At 38.5% G+C, this 15,887-nt stretch overlaps 1 protein-coding gene across 3 annotated transcripts in view; it reads left to right on the top strand.

The window, feature by feature from the left end:
* Positions 1-15,887, top strand: part of IQGAP1 (IQ motif containing GTPase activating protein 1) — a 42,074-nt gene that overhangs the window by 23,803 nt on the left and 2,384 nt on the right. For 2 of the 3 annotated variants that reach the window (XM_085515088.1, XM_015873236.3), the window contains 15 exons: positions 527-735; positions 1,062-1,217; positions 1,369-1,532; positions 2,683-2,907; positions 4,695-4,835; positions 4,927-5,011; positions 7,255-7,487; positions 8,272-8,404; positions 8,755-8,857; positions 9,658-9,793; positions 11,574-11,661; positions 12,095-12,307; positions 13,329-13,495; positions 14,726-14,848; positions 15,373-15,481. In XM_085515088.1, the coding sequence (XP_085371214.1) occupies positions 527-735; positions 1,062-1,217; positions 1,369-1,532; positions 2,683-2,907; positions 4,695-4,835; positions 4,927-5,011; positions 7,255-7,487; positions 8,272-8,404; positions 8,755-8,857; positions 9,658-9,793; positions 11,574-11,661; positions 12,095-12,307; positions 13,329-13,495; positions 14,726-14,848; positions 15,373-15,481 (2,285 nt within the window). Of the gene's footprint in view, positions 1-526; positions 736-1,061; positions 1,218-1,368; positions 1,533-2,682; positions 2,908-4,694; positions 4,836-4,926; positions 5,012-5,782; positions 5,826-7,254; positions 7,488-8,271; positions 8,405-8,754; positions 8,858-9,657; positions 9,794-11,573; positions 11,662-12,094; positions 12,308-13,328; positions 13,496-14,725; positions 14,849-15,372; positions 15,482-15,887 lie in introns of all 3 variants that reach the window. The other variant, XR_014934218.1, reaches the window with a different exon arrangement.

Raw genomic sequence — 15,887 nt, 5'->3', positions numbered from 1 at the left:
CATAGGAGGTTCCACATAAATAAAAGAAAAAAACTTCTTCAAAGTAAGAGTAACGGAACACTGGAACAGGCTTCTCAGAGAGGTTGTGTGCTCTCCTTGTCTGGAGGCATTCAGCATCTACCTGGATGTGTTACTGTGTGACCTAATCTAGGTGTTCGTGCTCCAGCAGGGGACTAGATGATCTTTCACGATCCCTTCCAATCCCTGACATTCTGTCATTCTATGAAAACTTGTTTCATAATTTTACTTATGTTGCTGAGAAATAGAAGTGCAGATTTTGTGGTAAGTTCAGCAATGTGGACTCTAAGCTGATACTTACTTCATTCTATATTCTTCAATGTATTCTTATTCATGACTTCTGTTATGATTTACTCCATACAAGAAGTTTCAGATACTGTCAGAAGTTATTCAAGCACACTGGCATTAATTTTATCCTGGACTGGCTGCTGCTTGACATGCTGTCTACACGTAAATAACACATGCTTTAATTTATGTTTCCTGTTCTCTGTTTTTTACTTATTTTTAGTTAATGCTGAAAACCCACCTATGGCTGTGGTTCGGAAATTTGTCCACTTGCTCGATCAGAGTGACCAAGATTTTCAGGAGGAGCTTGAGCTAATGAAACTGCGTGAGGAAGTTGTAACCTTGATCCGATCTAATCAACAACTTGAAAATGACCTCAATCTCATGGACATCAAGATTGGACTGCTGGTGAAAAACAAAATTACGCTGCAGGTAGGGAATGCACTGCTGGAAGGCCAACAGAGTGAATTGAGGCCAATGGTTGTTAGTTAGCCCAGTTTAGAAAGAAAGGCATTTTCACGCATCTCCAGGATGCTACCAGCTCTGATAGTAATCCCTGCAATTTGTCCTTCTAGGTTCTCAACAAATTCAGGAACCCGGGGACAAAACGGAGAAATTGCTGCTATAAGGATAATGTTTCACTTTGTTAGCTCCTGACGTGACTTTGCCACGTACAAGAAAGTGGTCTCTCGTGTGCAGCTTTTTCCAATATTGAATGTTATTTTAATGTGGAATCTGTCCCTCTCTGTTCTTGGCAGGATGTCGTTTCTCATAGCAAAAAGCTTACAAAGAAGAACAAGGAACAGCTCTCTGATATGATGATGCTGAATAAGCAAAAGGGAGGTTTGAAAGCTTTGAGCAAAGAGAAGAGGGAAAAGCTGGAAGCCTATCAGCATCTTTTCTACTTACTTCAGGTATACAGCTTTTCATGCACTCCTCTTGTCAAAGATACTTTCATGTATTGGAACAGTCTTTACTTAAGCACTGTAGTGTTGAGGCGTTGTCTTTCTTTGTGGTGTTGGCCTTTGTGGACTCATCTCTAAGCAATTTTTCTTCTTGTTTTAGACTAACCCAACATACCTGGCCAAGCTGATTTTTCAGATGCCTCAGAACAAATCCACAAAGTTCATGGATTCTGTCATCTTCACGCTTTATAACTATGCATCCAATCAAAGAGAGGAATATCTGTTGTTGCGGCTTTTCCAGACAGCGTTGCAGGAAGAGATCAAGTACGTTGTAGCATAGGACACAGCCTTGCTGTTGCCTCAGTTTGAACAGTTTCTAGAATTGCAGCCATTCTCATGTGATGTTATCTGCAAATTAGCATGGGACATGTAACTGTCCCTGCATTCTACTCATCCTGTTTCACATTAGTCCTTTCTGTAACCTGGACAGGAGGAATTAACTTTGTTCTTGAGGAATTAAGCTGTTCTTCTATAGCCCATAATTTGTTACTCAGGGAGGCACTGTTTTTGATCTAATGTAACGCCTTCCTAAAGTTCAGTTCAATTAAATTCTCTGCTGTCTTGATAGCAAGGACTTCCAACAGACTGCAAGCTCAGGCTTTACAGGCCAGAGGTGGAGCTAAAAGGGAGGGCACTGGATTTACAAAAACCCATGAGGAAACTGAAATTCAGATACTGTATGGTTTGGCTTTTTTACTGGCTGTCAGACTTAAGGATTCTGGCTGTTTGTAGGCATATTTTAGTTGATTGGCCCTTAGGAGCTTTGTGTTTATGACTTCAGTTCTGCATGATTCAGAGCTGCACAACTTCGAAGAAGACCAAATAAATATAATGTTGGAGGAGAATGTTTTTGTTGTTTGTTTTTTAAAATGTTTTTTAAGTATAGGGATTGTATATGCCCTCAAGCAGATAATGTCTAAAAGATTTGTTTACTTATTCTTTTTTTTTTTCTTGGAGAAGTAGTTCAGGACAATATATGTATATGCTTTATTCTCTGCTGCTGGATTTCCCATAGCTGTATTTTGGCTTTTGTTGTTGATTGCATACTTGCTTATTTTAAATACTGAAAACAGTTCTGCCTATGTAGAACTCCTTTTGTTTCTTTTCTATTTTTGAGTTGTACCCTTGAACAGAATGTACAGCTGGATCTACATTCACTGTCATAGCAGTGTCTACAGGCAACTTGTGCTGGATTTCCCAGATGGACACCATAGTGTTCATTGCCTCCTTGAGAAACGTTCCCATACTCTCATACAGCGTTTGTTGTATGGTACTGCTGTATTGAGATTTTATTACCAATCCATTATCTGCTCCCCCAGGGGTAATGCTGAGAAGCAACCTTGTGATTCTATGATTCTGTGCATGTAATCATGACTTATGCATAACTCAGACTTTGTATTAATTCTTCCTTCAGATCAAAAGTAGACCAAATCCATGAAATTGTGACTGGGAATCCTACAGTCATCAAAATGGTTGTAAGTTTCAACCGTGGTGCCCGTGGTCAGAATGCCCTGAGGCAGATCTTGGCTCCAGTTGTGAAGGAAATAATTGACGACAAGTCACTCAATATCAAAACTGATCCAGTGGATATTTACAAGTCCTGGGTTAACCAGATGGAATCTCAGACTGGTGAGGCCAGGTACGGAAGCTGATACTACTGTTTTTTTTCTAAAAGTTGCTTTGTGTTGTTCTGTTAATCATTCCAAACCATCCTTGGAATCATTGCATGCATCTGTCCAATTGATGCCAGTTTTTTTTCCCCGAGATGGCTTTCTTCTGAAAGGTATAAAGATAATCTTCTGACAGTGGTGCTGAGAATCTTAGAAGGAAATCTCATGAGGAGATGGGCAAAAAAAAAAAACCAGAAGAATTTCCTCCATGTTGAATCAGTAATTAGCTATGAGTTGTCTTCTAAGCTAGCAGATGTCATGTGGAGAAAAAGTACTCAGGGATCAATTCCATGTCAAACTTTGTTCAGTCTTTTTCCATTTTGTATGTAGCTAGTACAGACATAGGTTTAATTTGCAAGAGAACAAAACCTGTTTAACTGGAGAATAAGTATAACATTGCAGTTTCCTTTGGTCCTAATGTCTTCCTAACCTTAATACTTCAACCCTCTCTTTATTCCAGGTAACCAAGTCTTCCATTTCTCTTCTAGGAAGGAATCATGTTTTCTCTGGTTTTCCTTTTATCACTGGTGTTGCCTATAGAACCTTTTCCTATTGCCCTTAATATCCCTGTCCAGATTCAATTAGATCAGGGCTTTGCCTTTCCTAACACTATACCTGGCTTCTCAGACAATTTCTCTATATTCTTCCCAAGCTTGCTGTCCTTGTGTCTGCTCTCTATAGTCTTTCTTGTTGTCTTTGAGTTTGTCCAGGAGGCTTGCAGTCCTCCTAGCATTTCTGCCTGACTTCCTCTTTGTTGATATGCATCGCTCCTGAGTTAGCAGGAGATGGTCCTTGAATATCAATAAGTGTTCTTGGGCCCTTATTCCTTCCAAAGCTTTATCCTGCACTACTCTACCAAGCAAATCTCTGAAGGAGTTGCACTGGAACAGGTTGCCTGTGGAGGCTGTGGATATCCCATCCCTGGAGGCATTCAAGGCCAGGCTAAATGTGGCTCTGGGCAGCCTGGTCTGGTAGCTGGCAACCCTGCACATAGCAGGGGGTTGGAACCGATGATCATTGTGGTCCTTTTCAACCCAGGCCATTCTGTGATTCTATGAACATGCAGCTGTTCTGTCTGCACATTAGAAGATTTTCATCCACTCAGTCATCCTGGTTGGTTAGCCTGTAGATCCCTGCTGTTATCTGTCCCTGCCCTCCTTTTAAATCTGCATCTATAAACTTTTGATCGGCTCCTTATCCATCCGAGTCAGAGTTCTGTGTGTTTCATCCTTCATTTCTTTTTCTTCCAGTGCTTGAAGTTCACCAGATTTTGAGGATTCTGTTGTTGGTTGCTATTGTTTTGTTTTTAACATACTTCAAAAGAAATGGGAGGGAAGGAGTGGGGGGAGGGAGTGGAAATCCTATAAAGTAAAAGCCAGCTCTCACAATGCAGCACACTGCATAAGTTCTTATCTTAACATTGAAATATGAGCTTATGTTTCCACTGATTTATTTGTAACCTGGGGATACTACTATGTATGACAGATGATGCTTTTTATTTTTAATTTTTAACCAGAGAGAGCATGTCTGCATGCGGTACAAAAAGACACAGTTTTGAGTTAGGTGGGCCATGTCTCACAATGGCTGTTGCAGGGACAGTACTATTTCAGTGCTAGAATCTTAATTAAAAGTTAACACACAACTCTTTGTAGCCAGGTGAACTTGGGCTTGTGTCAAGCTAGAAATTCTGCCTGGCTCTGACAGAAATATGTTAGACTGATGAGTACTCACCTTCACATTTGACTTTTTCAAACAGCAAATTGCCATATGATGTTACACCTGAACAAGCCCTAAATCATGAAGAGGTGAGAACACGCCTGGATGCCTCAATCAGAAATATGAAGTCAGTGACAGACAAGTTCTTGTCTGCCATCGTTAGTTCAGTCGACAAAATCCCGTAAGTCTGGTGTGTCACTGCAATATCCTGTAGAAGTTAATGGTGGGTTTGTCCTTGAGGAATTTTCACTTGCCTTTTATTTCCTTTGAAGTTACGGGATGCGTTTCATCGCCAAGGTACTGAAAGACTCCCTGCATGATAAGTTTCCTGATGCTGGTGAGGATGAGCTGCTGAAGGTGAGGAGCTGAACAGCTCTGTGAATAATTTGCTGACTGTAGCAAATGCATCTTAGTATTGTTTGTTGGGTGTACGTGTGCATAGTTTAAGTAGAACTTGTATATAGGTTTTTTGCTGTTAAGGGTATAAAGTACTTTGCATCGTACTTTCGATTGCTAGATTCGTGTATATCAAATGAGATACAACATTCAGAAGTCATCCTGCTGCTTCTCCTTTTGCTTTTAATATCTTGGGCACTGTGCCCTCTAGGTTTCTTGACTTTTGGGTACTCTTGCTGCTGGATAGTAGACTTTGGTTTTGCTGGTATGATCTGAGTCAGTTGCTTTTTTCTTAAAGTGACAGTGTCAAGTTAAAAGGTCTGTATGCAAAATTCTGATATTCTCACTTCCCTTACAATATCCTAGGGTATCAGCGTAGCTGCAACAAAGTATATACTGTCGTTTTTCATGATGTCTAAGCAGTTTTGTATTGTGCATTTCAGTACGTATGGAGATCTAAAAGGATTTTAATAATAGTTGCTTCCAAACGAGCATAGCATTGGTGGCTTTCATTGAAATTGTCCTGTTGGTTTTTTTTTGTTTTTTGTTTGTTTGTTTTTGTTTTTTGTTTTTTTTTTTTAAATTTTAAATGTCTTTATGTCTGTGAACAATCTTATTGATAAAACAAAGATTGGATCTTACAGTACTTGACACAGTCTCTTTAAGCTTCTCTGTCTCTGCTTATTTACAAAGTAATTACCAATCTGAATGCTATTTTCTTCTCTCTTCTAGTTCTGTGCTTTCCCATTCTGAGGCATCGATTCTTTCTGTGCAGGTGAATTCATTTTTCCCATCTGTAAATTTAGGTGGAAAACTGCAGTTTTTATTAATCTTTGTGGAAATGATGTATTGGTCCACGCCAAACTCAGAACTGCAGCTGTGTGCAGTGACTGCCTGTAGATTTATTAGGGCCTAAAACTATTCATACAGTGTACTGTTCTTGTCTTCCTACTACAAGTTTTAATATTATTAATATAAGAAAGACATTTCTGAGAGAAATCATGACTGGTAGTGGACAGTTTTGACTGTTGTGGTCATGTGACATAATCTGGTATAGTACAGTGGGAGCTTGCCTGGAACAATTGTCAAAACAATGACCTCTCTGAAAGCAGTTGATTTGTGGGACAGCTTAGCAATGGCTAAGCTTTTTCTTCCTGTTTTCACCCATTTCTTCACACCTTTGATCTCTTCTGTGCTTTCAGATCACATATGAGGCAGGAGAAGCCAAGATTCTGTGATTTGGCTCTCTGCAAATTTATGTGAAACACCAGAAAATACTTAAGTATGTAGTGTGGGAACTTTTTGCTGTATGTCAGCATGCTGAGCTAACTCCTTTTTGTTGCTGGAATTACTGCAGGCAATATATCAAATACAGATTAGAAGAATATATGTGAGCGTCTTTATCTTCGGTGCCTCAGGGTTTATTGCTGCTTACTTAGCTAGGTAAATTAGACTTTTTTGAAATGTCAGATACCACTCATCTTCTGTACTTCTCTTGAGTTTCTTACCTCCGGAGTAAATGATTTCTGAGTTACTCTCAGTTGTTTTTAATTGAGAATCTGTAGCTAAAAATGTTGCTGATTTATCAGAGTTATTCTGAAAGAGAAAAGGGCTTTGGAAAAGGGGCAGAAAGTAGCTGATGTATTCTCAGTTTAGCTCCTTGATTTGCGATGCTTCACCATTTTTTGCTTTGTTGGAGGTGTTGGTCAATTCTGCACATTTGTGTTAAGAATTAGCTCATATCCCTTAGTGAGACTGGAGCACCAGGTTTCTCTGCGCTGTAGTTGTTCTGCCTTCCATTAGACTAAATTATGTTTAATTCTTGTAGTATTTTTTATGTTCATATGAGTAATTCTTTGGTAACTTTTAGTATTACCTGTCTATATATTTTTGTAAGATAAACTGGAAAATCCTTACGCATAGGAATATCTGCAGTTGTGTTCTCCTGGAACTAGTAGTGCTTGTGGTGACAGATTGTATATTTATTTATATTTAGTTTAACACTGCAGATTCTTTGGGATAGCATGTGCTTGCGTATGGCAGCACAGTAGACCCTGCATCTTGAATGGGGCTGGCATTCATAGGAAAGTAATTTGTCGGAACTCAGAGTAGTTTCAGTAAAACTCAGTGGAGGGCTGTACCAGTGTTTTTTCATGTGTGTTTTTTTTGTTTTTTTTTTTTTCCCTCTCATCAACTTTTCCTAGATTGTTGGCAACTTACTCTATTATCGCTACATGAATCCGGCCATTGTTGCACCGGATGCATTTGACATAATTGATCTTTCAGCTGGAGGTCAGCTGACCACAGATCAACGAAGAAACCTTGGGTCTATTGCAAAGATGCTGCAGCATGCTGCGTCCAATAAGATGTTCATGGGAGACAATGCACATCTAAGCATCATTAATGAATACTTGTTGCAGTCATACCAGAAATTCAGGTAGAAGACTTCAGCTGATTATGCTTTGCCAGACTTGTCAACATAGTGTTGCAAACAAAAAGGAATGATGAATTTTAAATATGGCAGATTCAATCTCTGTCAAATAGGAAGTCTGTTGGAAATAAGAGATTGCACTTCAGGCTTCCATTAGCATAGATAATAATGACATATAAAATACGTACCTGGAATTTATGAACTATATATATTAATGAGCTGGTCAAAACACTTGGCTTTGCATACAAGTCTCCAGAGTAAACGTTGCTCTTCTGTGTGTTTATTATGATATTCTGGCCATTAAAAGCTAGAGCATACGTTCTTTCCTATATGAAGTCTAGTTCTCTGTGTGAAAACTAGATGGCACTTTAGACTAAAACAGACTGGAATTAGTTTGTTTACTAGTATAACTCCTGAATGAAGAGTTTATTTATATCGTTCATCTTTTGGAATAAAGAAAACTGGAAATGGCTGGGAGTGAGGATTATTATTGCAGCTCATACAGAAGGGTGGGTGCACAAGGTCATTCAGTCCATAGACTTGTCCTACAGATGCTTACAATCAGCTAATGCCAATGTGGCCATTGATAATAACTGAATCTTCTAGATTACTTTTGATATGATAAGCTATACCTTGTCCAATTGTAGATATGCTTGGGTACCATAGTTTAAAGAAGAGTAACTTTGCTTGGGATTATCATGGGGAGCTGACATTCTTGATAGAACCAGCGACTCAGAGAGATATGCTGATTTACCTCTTTTTCCTTTTTCTTTTTATTTTTTTTTTTAAGGCGTTTCTTTCAGGTTGCTTGCGAGGTTCCTGAGTTGCAGGATAAATTCAATATTGATGAATATTCTGACTTGGTGACTCTCACTAAACCAGTTATTTATATTTCTATTGGTGAAATCATCAATACACACACTGTAAGTATACATCAGTCACAGTTGCTCCTTCTTAAGCAGTGCTTACGGAGAAAATGCTGCTTCTGTTGAAACTGGAAGTACCCAAATCTAAAAGTGAAAGTTTTCATTTGACTGTAGAGTGCAAGAGCTTGTAAGTTTTTAGAATTTAGTAATTTTGCTAGGGTTCTAAGCTTATTTTGGAAGCCTCTGAGTATATGCAAATAGTTCAACTTTGAGCCGTGATATTGCAGCTTTAGAGTTCAGTAAAGATTTTTTTTTTTCCTAAAATATACTAGCATAAAGAAATATAATTTCACTGTGTAGAAAAGGATTTAGGGTTAACAACACAATTTATTTTTCTGTTCATCTAGCTGCTCTTAGACCATCAAGATGCAATTGCCCCCGAGCATAATGACCCAATTCATGAATTGCTGGATGATCTTGGAGAAGTTCCTTCAATTGAGTCCTTAATAGGTGATCTGTTTTACTTCAGAATTATGTAGTATTACCGTAGATGATTTGAAGTGAAGTGAAGTGCTTCATTGTATAAAAAATTAAAAGTTGCACAAGCCTGTTTCTCTTCAGTTGCTACATTATAGCTGTTGCAAGCACCACAGCTAGTCTGCAGGTCTTGGGGGATGGATGGACACAGCTTTCAAGAGATTTCTTTGACATCAAAATAGTTATCTTGAAATGACTTCTTAAGAAAAGTTGGAACTTCTTAAAGGATTGATTGCCAACATGTTTTCTGAGCGCACACAAATATCAAAGTGTTGTGTGAGAGAACCTAACAACAGTTCTGATGAGAATTCAGCTACAGTTGGAACAAGAAAAATTCCTTTTGACAGGATGGCTTTGTTAGAAGCATTACAAGCTTGGTCGCTAAGAGGGGCCTTATTTTTAGATTGGAAAGTTTATTCTGTTGAGATTATGGACAGAAGGACACACTGATACTTTAATTTATCAGGTGTTATTGGAAGGCCAGCTTCTCGATAGAGAGCAATACACATCAATCCTGAACGTATATAAACTAGAGATTATGTGGTGCTTTTCTAGTGTGTGAAGAATCTCTCAATTTTGTGCAGGGGGAGGGAAAAAAAGTCTGGTATATTTGAGATGATGTTTTTAAAAGCTCTTATTTGCATATGACAAATTTGACAGAAAATGGTGTAGTTTTTTTGTAGTTTGTTATACAGGAGGAAAAACACAGAACTGTAGCCATTAAGAATGTAAAGAATATGAGGTAATCTACAGAATCGTTTTCTACATGACAGGGGAAGGGTCTGGCAACATTAATGACCCGAACAGGGAGATGCTAGCGAAGACGGAGGTTTCTCTCACACTCACTAACAAATTTGATGTTCCTGGTGATGAAAATGCAGAGATGGATGCTAGGACAATTCTGCTGAAGTAAGTGAGAGATAAACTACCTGGTGTATTTCTTAAAAGGGGAAAGTAGAACCTGGATTTTCACACTGCTCTGTTTGTAAAAGTAAGAGAACTGAAGTTTAAGTTAAGCAAAGGTGGTACTGTGACTCAGAATACACTGATGTTGTAGCCATTTCTTTTAAATGCTGTAGCTGTTAAAAATGTTCTTATTAGTTCTTTGTCACTGAAGAATTTGTTACTCCTTAAAAGTGTGCCTGCAATGAAAAGAAAATATTTCCATTGTGAGCAAGTCTGATGGCAGCAGTTAGATTTACTTCCATACGAATGCTTTGTTAGGATTATTGTAAATAACCTATATAATTCATCAAAGTTTAGTTTTAACTCTGTGAAGTCTATTGGTGTAAAATTAAGATGTAGCCCTATTTGTGTTGCCTAAATGTTGCACTATGCAAATACTTTCAATAGAATACATGCAACATGAGGAAATTCCATGAGTAACAATGTCTATCTTATGTGATGCCATACTGCTAAAAATGCTAGCTCTTATGGAGTCAGCTGATTTATTCAGCCTGTGAGCAGAATGTGTCTGTATACTGTTAATGAAGCAGGAGACGATGGTAATTTATGATATTCTCCCTGTAGGTTTTTCCCTGCTGTGGGAATACCTCCTACCAACCTTTCCTTGGTTCATGATGTACTTCTGTTCCCTCTGCACTCTGTCCCCCACACTTGACTGAGATAAATAGGTTTTTTGGGTAATAGAGGTGTTAGCCTGATGGAAAGAGTGCAACAGGGGGTTGGTGATTTTGTGGTTGTCAGATTCCTTTTGTCTGGTAGAAGTTAGTACTAATACTGACTCTTCGCCAATTTTAAGCAAGTCTGTGCTGCTGGGATGTATAGAGCAGCTATTTTTACGTATTCACATGCTCTGATGCACTCTTGCTCTGATGCCAGGTAGCTCAGCTGAGAGTTCATGAGGTCACCTTACTTGGCCCAGATGGAGCAGTGATCTCTCAGAAGAAAATTGTTTATCTGAAAATATTTTTACGTTAACTTGCTTGAAATATATGCTAGTATTTACCCTACCTGACAGAAGAAGGTGACACTGATTTCAGAAGCATTTAGCAGGCATACCTGAAATCACCTAAGTTAAAGAAGGTGTTGAAGCACTTTGTTATGCCAGAAATAATTCTAGCTTGATTGCAAATTATTGAAGGCACTCTTTGGTGATGTCAACTGGCTCAGGGGCACAGATGCCTCAGACTGGGCACTGGCTGTGTAATTAAGCCACAGATCTTGATTCTGAGATCAAAGAATGACCCTGTTTGTAATTAGATAAGAAGCAGATACCTGCTTGGGCTTTGTTAGAGTACATGTAAAAAAAGTGGTTCACTTCATTTGTTTTTTTTAAACACATGTTAAAAAGCAACTGTCAAAGTACACTTTGAATGGATGACACTGGGACTTCTGACTACATGAAATTGCTGTTGCTGCTAAATGCTTTATCTTATACTTCCAAATTTGCAGCTTCAGTGGTCCAGGTGGTAGTGCTGCGATGGCCTTAAAATACATGGAGGATAAGCTCTAGCTTTTTGAGGTGTTAGGGAGCAATGCTGTGCATTGTATAGATGCATCTTTTAGGGAATCAGTTTCTGGTGAAAATGGTGTCAAAAAAGGTAAAGTAGTTCTTGGAGTTCTGGTCTCAACTAAAATCAGTAACACTGCTAATATTGCAGAATAGGAATATTGAAGGTCTCTTGGCTTAAATTATTACCCCCTATTCTTCATGGTTTCTCTGCAGCACAAAACGTTTAATTGTTGATGTAATCCGCTTCCAACCTGGGGAGACACTGACTGAAATCTTGGACAATTCAGCTACTTCAGAGCAAGTATGAAGAATTTTTTTTTCTGTGTTCTTTTTTAGACTGAGAATTTATTGTTTATCTAGATGCATTTGGGTATGCTTGGGAATCTGCATTATGTAACATAGTAAAGCTGTCTGTGCTGGTTTTGGAGCTGCATGTAGCAAAAATGATGAGGGGATATAATGGAAATAAACAGTGCATGTAAATCTAACTCTTTTGATAGCTATTAGAAAATACATATGTAGAAGACTGGTTTGAACAGTAGGCAGGCATCTACTAGTTCTTGTACGTGGAATGTGTTCACCCAGTGTATTCATGAGTCAGTACTGGAATGACTGAGCAAAATTTTGTGTCATGTTATGCTGGAGTTCAGGTGATCTTGCTCTAGTTCTAGTTCTTTATCACCTTAAAAATAATCAGTTTATGAACTTGTAATTTTCCTGTTGTCTTTTTCTAGGAAGCAGAGCATCAAAGAGCTATGCAGAAACGGGCCATTCGTGATGCTAAAACACCTGATAAGATGAAAAAATCTGTGTCTGTAAAGGAAGATGGCAACTTAAATCTTCAGGGTAAAAAAGAGAAAATCAAGACAGGCCTGAAGAAGCTGACAGAACTAGGGATAGTGAATGCAAAAAATAAATACCAGGAACTAATCAATGACATTGCAAAGGTATGCCAGTTAGTGGTTTCCTAGTAATTACAGAGGAGGTTTTTTTTTGTTTGTTTGTTTTTTCTTTCTTTTTTTTTTTTTATGGCTTGCAATTTTGTGAAATTGGTGTGAGTTTTCAGGAGTAAGTTTGTGCAGTACTTAGGTATATGAAATAAATAATTTGCTTCCACATCTTTGCATTTGGAGAGTCTTTTATTTTTATGGGAAGTTTGTGTTTTCACAAATTATTCTGTTGCCAGAAGCTCAGGCACCATAAGTATTAGACACTGGAGGAAATCCCTGATGCGTATCTCTTCTCCCAGTCCTTTTACTAGTGTAAATAGTGCTATTTTTCTAGTGTTAAATACACTCACTCATTCAAGAATGACTGGAATACATAAGAGAGGACCTAAGAAAAGCTTATGCGAGTGATATACCACTGCACATTGAAATACTTTATCAACATAGCAAATCATATATTTACCAAAGTAATACATGGGAAAGAATTATGTGTGTGAAGTGAATGATTACTACTTTCAGAGGTGAGATTAAAACCAGTCATTTGGTCTTTAATAAATATCAGAAGTGAAAATGACTTGAGCATTCCATATTTTTTGTTCAGATATTAATATAGTGTGTTAAATGAGACTGTCACATTTATGCATTTTTATGGTTATAGCTCTTAATTTTTAATATACTCCTACCCAGTGAGAGCAAAAATTTCTGTCTTACCTTAAATCACATACTGATGGTGCCCACTCTAGTCACTGCAATTATGACAGCACTGAAGCTTGAGAAAGCAGCAGAACATTTAAATGAACTGCTGGGTGGAGTTGGTTAGGTCCAAAAACAGTCAACACAGAGAAGTGATGACACTTAAACTGGGGCAAGTGTGACTGAGGAATCTTAATGCAGCTTGTAGCATGAAACAGAATTGAACAGTACTTCTCAGTCCATCTCTGTGCTCTGGGCTTGAGTGGCCAGAGCAATAACCAGTAGATACCTGTGTGTCTTACTCTGTGTGTCTTACTCTGTGCTGTAGGATATCCGAAATCAGCGTAGATACCGTCAGAGAAGAAAGGCAGAGCTGGTGAAACTGCAGCAGACGTACAGTGCCTTGAACTCCAAAGCTACCTTTTATGGAGAACAAGTTGATTACTACAAAAGCTACATCAAAACCTGCTTGGATAACCTGGCCAGCAAGGGCAAGTAAGTATCTCCGAACTGTGCTGTGATCCTAGAAATAAATGCTTGTTTCAGAAAAAACACGTAAGTCATTGCTTAGAGAAATCGTATTGACATCTGCACAAAGCTAAGAGAGAGTGTGGCCCCTGAATGGGGTCAGAAAGACATAGATGAAGAAATTTTGGTCCTTTTGAGAGGGAGGAATGTAGAGAGACCAGAGAAGATAATAGTTGAGTTGCTTGGTTAGTCCCTCCGTCATTCTTTTGTGGAGCAGAGAATGAAAGCATCCTTTTAACTTACAGTGACAGCACTGATCGTGATCCATATTCTCTTTGTCCCAGAGGGAGTGTGTACAGTGGAAGACAGTTCAGGTTTTCCTGTAAGAAAAGCTATGTCTTCCCACCCTCGGTTTCTTTCTTCTCTTTGCCGTGTCAGGCAGCACAGCATGGTCCTCGGTAGCCTCAGAAAATTTTTCAGCATAACTGGGTTTGCTTCCCTGACTTGCGGAACAAACTCATAACCACAAAGTAGTTGTAGAGCGGGTCTGTTTTATTTGGCCACCCAGGTGCGGGGAGGATAACTCCTTCCTAGCCTGCATGCCAAAAGCAGGTAAACATCCCTATTTCTAGAGGGAATACATGCATATTCGTGGTACATGGAGTGGTTATTACAATTAATTCTAGAAATGCATTACAATATTCCACACCTACTCTGTGCCCCAAACTCCACCCCTAATTAATGACCCCATATCATTCGCATTGTTTGTGCTTAACTACTCTTACAATTTTAACAGTATAACAGATTAACCCTTTATTCATATCCCATTTCATTTTTAATCTGAACATACTGTGAAAATTACTTGGGTCATCTAAATTGTCGGCTGCTTTTTTTTTTTTTAATTTTGTTACGTGTCTAAATTACTCTTATGGGTCTGTTTTCAGAGTACCAATAAAAACAGTTGGTTAACCATAAAAACTTTTGCCTAATTATATTAGTAGTAGTGCTTTTTAGGAAGTGCTGTTGTTTGGTTTTTCTGCTTCTGTTGTGTAAGTTATTGGTAAATAGTAGGGAGTCAAAGATCTGATCTGAGCTACCGGTGCTGTGTAGATAAACTTGGTAATAGAAATATATCGGTGTTGGTTGAGCTGTCTATTCTGGTTCTCGCCACTCCTTCACATAGTATGAATTGTTTACTATATTTTGTTTGCTCTCTGGTTTTTTTTGTTTTTTTTTTTTTTAATCCTTTCTTTTCAGAGTCTCTAAGAAGCCTCGAGAGATGAAAGGCAAAAATAGTAAAAAGATTTCTCTAAAATACACCGCAGCTCGACTTCATGAGAAGGGAGTGCTTTTAGAAATTGAGGACCTGCAAGTTAACCAGTAAGTTAAAATAGCTAAATTAGTTAAAAGCTAAATAGCTTTTCCAGAGAAAGAGGGAAATGTTGCATACTGTTTTGGACTATTTAGGCTGGCACAGCGCTGTGAAGCCTCACAAACTGATCATGTGCTGTTCTCCTATTTGTGGTTAAATGGGAGCAGATCTCTGGTAGATAAGTTTAATGGCATTTAAAGATGACACCCTCTTTCTCCCTGCACTCCTCCCACAACCCCTCTCATGGCAGGATTCCTCCTCAAGTGAATTGCTACTGAGATTACTAACTCTCAAGGCTAGCATAAGCTAGTTCAGCTGCATTTTGCTGGTGTAGAACATTAGGCTACGTTGTTGTGGACTATGTTTTGTTATTCATTTTTCTACTGAATCTCATTCCAAATGAGGATATAGGATTAGAATTTAGGAATAAAATTAGAAGTTTATCTTTAGCTTTCATCTGGTGTGTGCTTTCCCTGTGTCATTAGGAACTGCATGTTCATGAACTGTGTTTTTTAATTTATTAAATTCACAGATTTAAAAATGTAATATTTGAAATCAGTCCAACAGAAGAAGTAGGAGATTTTGAGGTGAAAGCAAAATTCATGGGGGTACAGATGGAAACCTTTATGTTACATTATCAGGTAAGAACAATCCTGTTTAATAAGGACAGCATCCATCATGTGAGTTTCATGGGATGTGTATGAACAACAAATCTCTCTTCTGCTTGCCAGACTCTTTATCAGAATACTAATTATGTGTTTTCTGCCTGAACAGTGTGAAAATGGGGGAGCATCTTTAAACTAAAAGAGAGCAGATTTAGGTTAAATATAAGGAGGAAAATCTTTTCCTAGGCCAGGCTGAACAGGGTCCTGGGCAGCTGGAGCTGGTGGGGGTGGGACTGCCAGGTGTTGGAGTCCCTTCCAACATCCGCCCATACTATGATTCTTTGAGAAGCTATCTTGACAGCAGCAGATTTGTTGCAAACAAAACAGATGCAGTGCCAAGGGGGGAACTGAGGCTAATTTGTTTCTTTACTGATGAAAGCCT

The sequence above is a fragment of the Coturnix japonica genome, chromosome 14 (genome assembly GCF_054131305.1).
Source record: "Coturnix japonica strain WE chromosome 14, WE-NBRP24, whole genome shotgun sequence".
Taxonomy (NCBI): domain Eukaryota; kingdom Metazoa; phylum Chordata; class Aves; order Galliformes; family Phasianidae; genus Coturnix; species Coturnix japonica.
Note: the sequence above shows the minus strand (reverse complement) of the source record. Positions and strands in the feature narration are given on the sequence as shown.